Source organism: Mirounga leonina, unplaced genomic scaffold, assembly GCF_011800145.1.
Source record: "Mirounga leonina isolate KUSES-001 unplaced genomic scaffold, KU_Mleo_1.0 Mir_129, whole genome shotgun sequence".
NCBI classification, from domain to species: domain Eukaryota; kingdom Metazoa; phylum Chordata; class Mammalia; order Carnivora; family Phocidae; genus Mirounga; species Mirounga leonina.
Window position 1 is genome coordinate 71,997,631 of NW_023270323.1, and position 6,000 is coordinate 72,003,630.

Here is a 6,000-nt window from a genome sequence, read left to right on the forward strand (position 1 = left end):
AATGTGTTACTACTGTCTGGATTAAGACACAGTTGCAGAATTGGCCAAATTGATCTTTTAGTGTCCTCCCGAGAGCCCATCTCTATACTCTTTACACCTTCCTGCCCCAGCGCCTAGGTTGCTTTCTTGCTTACCCTCTGCATAGCTGCCGCTTGCATTTCCAGTATCCACTCACAAATAAATACTCTGACAAAATAAGGGTTAAGCCGGTGTTCAGCCACACAGCTTCTTTCCTCTTAGGGCCATTTCTTTATTTTCACTCCATTAACTAATAGCAGAGAATAATAGCAGAGTGTACTTTGTGGCTCCACAGGTAAAAGTTGGTGTTTTGTAGGTAACATTTTCTCTGAAAACATCAATGAATGGCTTGTAAACAAGCTGACTACTCTGAAACCACCATGAAGTTTATGGCATGGAAATCATGTTTTTCTCCTCATAGAAAGCAAAGTTTTGAATCTGCAGAGCCTTATTAGTCTGGCTTCCAGTTCAGAAACTTTGTACAAAGCTTTATGTCACCACAGCCAAGGCCTCCAAGAAAGATGTTGCCTTGTTAGTTCTTCATTAATTTGATGAAAATTAATGGTGAAAATCCAAGTCATTTATGTTAGTCAATACTTCAACCAAAATGTCTTGACCACAGGTCAGTAACCTGGTTGTGTTTATAGGATAGGGTTTAAACCAACATTGTGGAGGATTAATGAGTTGCTTACTGATTATGAAAATCCCTTTTCTTTATTGTAACCCATAGTTTGGCATGAAACAGTTAGGTTTGGGGAGGTCAGATAATGGTGTTCAACGTTAATACCTCATGTGGCAGTTGGTAATGCTTCTGTTGATAGCATCAGGCTGAATGCCTAGTAAATCATGAGTCTTGTCCAGAAGTTAATGCTGCTTGCTAGAGAATTGGAGCAGAGCCCATCCAAGGCTAATATACCATAGATTCCTCTTCACTCACTCTCAGTTGTTTATCCAATCGTTATAAATATTATCACAAAAAACTGCCCATATTAATATGTGTTTTTTTTTTTTAAGATTTTATTTATTTATTTGAGAGAGAGAGAATGAGAGACAGAGGGCGTGAGAGGGAGGAGGGTCAGAGGGAGAAGCAGGCTCCCCGCCAAGCAGGGAGCCCGATGCGGGACTCGATCCCGGGACTCCAGGATCATGACCTGAGCCGAAGGCAGTCGCCCAACCAACTGAGCCACCCAGGCGCCCCTAATATGTGTTTCTATATGTGTTAATTAATAGATACTAATATGAAGAAAGATTTTCTGAAATAAGATATTTGAAATCATAAAAAAATGAGGATAATTTTAAGTCTAAGACATTTGAGGGGAGGACGTTACCGCTATCATACGTATTTGTCGTACATGCTCTTTTCATCCTAAGGGTTATAGCAATCCAAAACCTGTCAAAGTAGTTTTGATTTTTTATTTAGCAAAACTCCTTTAGATGTTTGAAACAGTAGCTATTGTGCTTCAATACTGTATGTCAGGACTTTTTCTTAAATGATAGAAAATGTGTTTTGTTTCTATATGGAATTTGGAAGCATGGAGGTGAGGGTTATGTGGGACAAGGGAATGAGCATCAAAAAGAAGTCTTTGACAAGTAATGGGTATTAAGTGTAAAGATTGTAAGTGGCACATGGCTTCCTCAGATTTATGCATCCACTCCCCACCTTCAGAGAAAATTAATTACTCCTTCCCCTCTCTTCCCACAAGATATTATAAGTCCACTAGTAAAGCTCTTATCTTGTATGGCAATTAGCTGTGTACATGTTTCTTTCCCCACTTAGTCCAGAGCACCTTGTGAACAGAGATTGTGTAATTCAACCGTGCATTCCCAGTGTAGAGTGACTGGCACATAGATCTTCAGTAATGTTTGTTGAAGAAGATGGAATTAAATACTTTTACTGCACTTTAGTATAGGAAATCCCTGTAATTCTTTGTTGTCCTCTGAAATTCTGGGTGTTATAGATATAATGTGTAATTGTGACACCAAAAGTAGAACTCCCATCTTGCCTGGGAGGTTCAGTAGACATGTCTATTTCAATAATTAAATAGAGTTGCAAAGAATAACATTTCATGGATCTTCATTCATTTTCTTTCCTTTTATATGCATATATTCTGCTGTTTTTTTCTGTGACATGTTTAAATTTATGTGTTTGTTTCTTTTTCTGCTTTGATGTTCCCTTCTATTTTCAGTCATTGAACATACTTTCCTTTTTTTCTTTCTTTTCTTACCCCCCCCCCCCACTTTCTTCTTCATCTTGTTTATGTTGTACGGAATTGACAGCATATTGTCAGGGCAGAAATAGTGAAGTACCCGGAAGAAGATAATCGACATACCAACTCTGCTCAGAGTAGAATCTGTTCAGTACAGTAGTGCAGGTATTAATGGGTAAATTGATTGCAATTTGGGGGAGGAGGGTGGGGGAATAATGGATGCTATCTTGCTCTTTATTCCTTATGAGTAGAGAAGTTCAAATGATTATTGTACATGATTGGGAGTTAATATTGTTAATTGTAAGGCCTGTTTTAGAACTTTGAAAAATTGATTCTTTGCCAGGAGACTGACAAACAAGGAATTGGAGCAAATTAAAATAACATTTCAGTTACTTTCAAACATATTTGTCTTTATCGTTGTGTTTATCACATGTGCAGTGAAGTGGAGAGTTGAGACAGTTATTTCATTATTCAGTCCTTCCCATTTTTCCTGAAATAGCATGGTAATTGAAAGGGTATTTTTAAAATTTGCCTTGAATTACCTTTCTTTGTCTGCTTCTGTGTGCAGACTTAGTAATAGAGTTGAGAACAGTGAAGGAGCTGTTTTAATTTAAATTATTACTTAGGGCATATTGCTAAATTCATCATTGAAGATATTCCTTGAAGTGTGGGTTAGAGGGATGGAAAGAAGAGTTAAAAGTGTCTTTTGGTTTAAATTATTTTAAAAACATGAATATGAGGTAATTTTCTAAATTTTTCATTCTGTATTTTGTTAGAGTCATTATTCATAACCCAATCGTGAGCTCTCTGGAAGTAAATTAGAGATTTGGGAGGAAAGTTTTAAAAATTGGAAAAGTTTTAAAAATTGGTTTGCTCAAAACATTTCTCCTTTATATGTGCCTTCTATATAACATTTACACGTTTTCTGACTAACTCACAAATTGCTGCAGACATTCTAAAAAAGTTATGGCTGGGTATAATGGTTTATTTAAATATTAATAAATAATGACATATTTTACTTTGAAATTATGAAGTCTTGCCTATGAATTAAAGTATGTGAATGATTAATTCTCATTCATTTGCTTTAAATTATAACTAGGCTTTAATTTTTCTTATTGATGTGTCAATTTTGTGTTAGACTTGTGGTAACATCAAGTTAATGTCATAAAACCAGGGAAGACTCAGTAAAGGAATTGCTCTTCCATCCTTAAAAAACAAAAAACAAAACAAAAACAAAAAACAAACCGAAGCTCCTCACTCCCCAACATCTCAGCTCTACATCAGTTTGTTCTGATTGATTCTTTTAATATCAGCTCTGGCTTCATTTATGATGTCTATCATCAGGAGTTCACCACAGTTCAGAAAATAAAAATATACTTTAACAAGCTCTTTCTAAATGTTCTGATGTCCTGATAATAACTCTGTTTTCTTTTATGACAGAGGGTGGTGAAGGCAGATATTGTAAACTACAACCAGGAACCTCTGTCAAGAACTGTTAACCCTCCGAGGAGCTCTATGTGTGCAGTTCAGTGAGCGCACTTTACCTTTGTACCGGTGGTCCTGGCGGCCCTTCACCCCGTGTGGCCCGGGGCCTCTAGAAGCTCTGTTATCAGTGGCCATCTCTGTAGTGTTCAGTTAGCACTTTCCTCCCAGCTTCCTCGGCTCCTCGGCCTGGATGGGACTCAACTTTGGGGTGACACACTTGGAATCCATTAGACTGCTTCACTGAAAAAGAATAATGTTGGTTCTCTTTACGTTCTCCTTCTTTTTTCTCCGATGTAAACTTTTTTAGACAGATACGGAAACTATACAAGTCTTGATCAGCAGCCAGGATTTTGGCCCAGCACAGCTTCATTCTCTTATCTGAACTCCTACCTGGCAAAGTGCACTTCCGAGTGCAAACATTTAAACAAGTAATGTATTTTATCTACAGATGCTTCAGAAGGCATTCTTTTGCTGTCTGTTGTGAGTGAAAATATATAAAGTTGTATTCCACTGAAAATGCTTGAAATAAAGCTGTAATCTATTTTTTCATTTTTTTAAAAAGGGCCTAAATTGCTTATATTGTTGCTGTAGCTCACAAAGTGGTCAGTATTTGCTGCTGTATTTTCATTACTGTGTCATGGTCATTATGTGTTGTGTGATACTCAGGTTAGACGGCCTTCTGAAGTTTGATAAGTGTTCAGCTGATGTTTCCTCCAAACTGCATAAGAGCACGCCCAGAACAAGTCTCGGCTGTTGTTGGATCATAGTGGATCACACTGTACCTGATGTTCAGATGTTCTTCTGCAAATAAACTTATTTCAGTTACTTTTTTGGGGGAATTTTCTTTCAGGTGTCTTCCTTTTAGTTACAGTAAACAAAGTGTATTTGGATACCAAGTGAGGGATCACATGACGGTTAGTAAGCTTTCCGTCTCTTAGAGTTGTAGGTGATTTTGTTGGACTGATTTAAGTCTGTAGCCTGGCATGTCAGGGACTCCCCATGAGGTGCACCCTACCTCTCTCCCTTTTCTCATCCTCATCTCCTGTGCACTGCCTGCCTGTGCACAGACAGAGCCCTGGACTCACTCCTGTGTGCTTTATGATGCTCTGCCTTCCTGTCTTAACGCATGGGTCCCTCTGCCTGGAATTCCGCCCCCTGTGAATTCTCTCTTCTGCCAGCCAGCCTTTAGGCACTCTGAGGGCAGGGCTCTGTGTATCTTGGTCATAGTTGTGCTTGGCCTTGCCACATCAAAGCAGGAATGAATGCCATCCCTCCACAAAGCCAGTCCTCGTCTATATGGTGCAGTTCCCTGTGAGTACCTCTTGGATGGTCATTACCCCTTCTTGCCTCACATCACAGTTGTTTGTGTCCTCGTGTTTTATTACTTAACAAGCCACGAGTCTACTGAGAAGAGTCCGGGTCTGTTCTGTTTCACGCCTCTCTGGAGCACCTAGCAGGGTGCCTTTCTCGAGAAGACTCGCCACAAGTATGTGCAGAAATTTTGGACACCTAATTTTACAGCTGTAAGGGATTTTAGAAAACTTGTTACTTAATATCCTGTGTGGCTAGGGAAACTGAAGTTTGGAGAGAAAAAGGAACTTGACAGAGGACATGGAATCAAAGCTAGACCCGATAGGAAATCTTCTGTCTCAAGGCCAGGGGTCACCACTTCTCGAGAGTGATCTGAGGTTGAAGAAATTTTAAAGATTGTGACTTCTGTAGTCATCAGGTAGCAAGTCTAATATTTTTTAACTGTGATTTCTATGTTTTTTATTTTGTAGCAATTAAGTAGCCTTTTATGCCTTTCAAAGTGATAAGCCCTTCGAAGTATTTCATTTTATCCTTCCTTTTGGCATCTCCTAACAGGATGGCCCGTCTTCTAGGGAAAGCATATTCTCCCTGTGTTCTTCAGGAGAATATAAATTTGAATAAAAGAGAACTCAACTCTCAAGGACCTTACAGTCTAATAGGAGAAATATTTGTTGTTGCTATTTTATTTATTTAATTTTATTATTATTATTATTTTTTTTAAGATTTTTATTTATTTATTCATGAGAGACAGAGAGAGAGAGAGGCAGAGGGAGAAGCAGGCTCCCAAGGAGCAGAGAGCCCGATGCGGGACTCGATCCCAGGACCCTGGGATCATGACCTGAGCCGAAGGCAGACGCTTAACCATCTGAGCCACCCAGACGCCCTAATTTTATTATTTTTTAAAAGATTTTATTTATTTGACACAGAGAGAGCACAAGTAGGGGGAGGGGCAGAGGGAGAAGCAGACTCCCTGCTGAGC

At 38.9% G+C, this 6,000-nt stretch overlaps 1 protein-coding gene across 4 annotated transcripts in view; it reads left to right on the forward strand.

Moving 5' to 3' along the window:
• RAB28 (RAB28, member RAS oncogene family) overlaps positions 1-4,549 on the forward strand; it is a 97,368-nt gene extending 92,819 nt beyond the window's left edge. For 2 of the 4 annotated variants that reach the window (XM_035005294.1, XM_035005296.1), the window contains 2 exons: positions 2,296-2,390; positions 3,666-4,549. In XM_035005294.1, the coding sequence (XP_034861185.1) occupies positions 2,296-2,385 (90 nt within the window). In that variant the 3' untranslated portion in view covers positions 2,386-2,390; positions 3,666-4,549. The remainder of the gene's footprint in view (positions 1-2,295; positions 2,391-3,665) is intronic. The other 2 variants (XM_035005293.1, XM_035005295.1) reach the window with 1 other exon arrangement.
• The last annotated feature ends 1,451 nt before the right edge of the window (positions 4,550-6,000 follow it).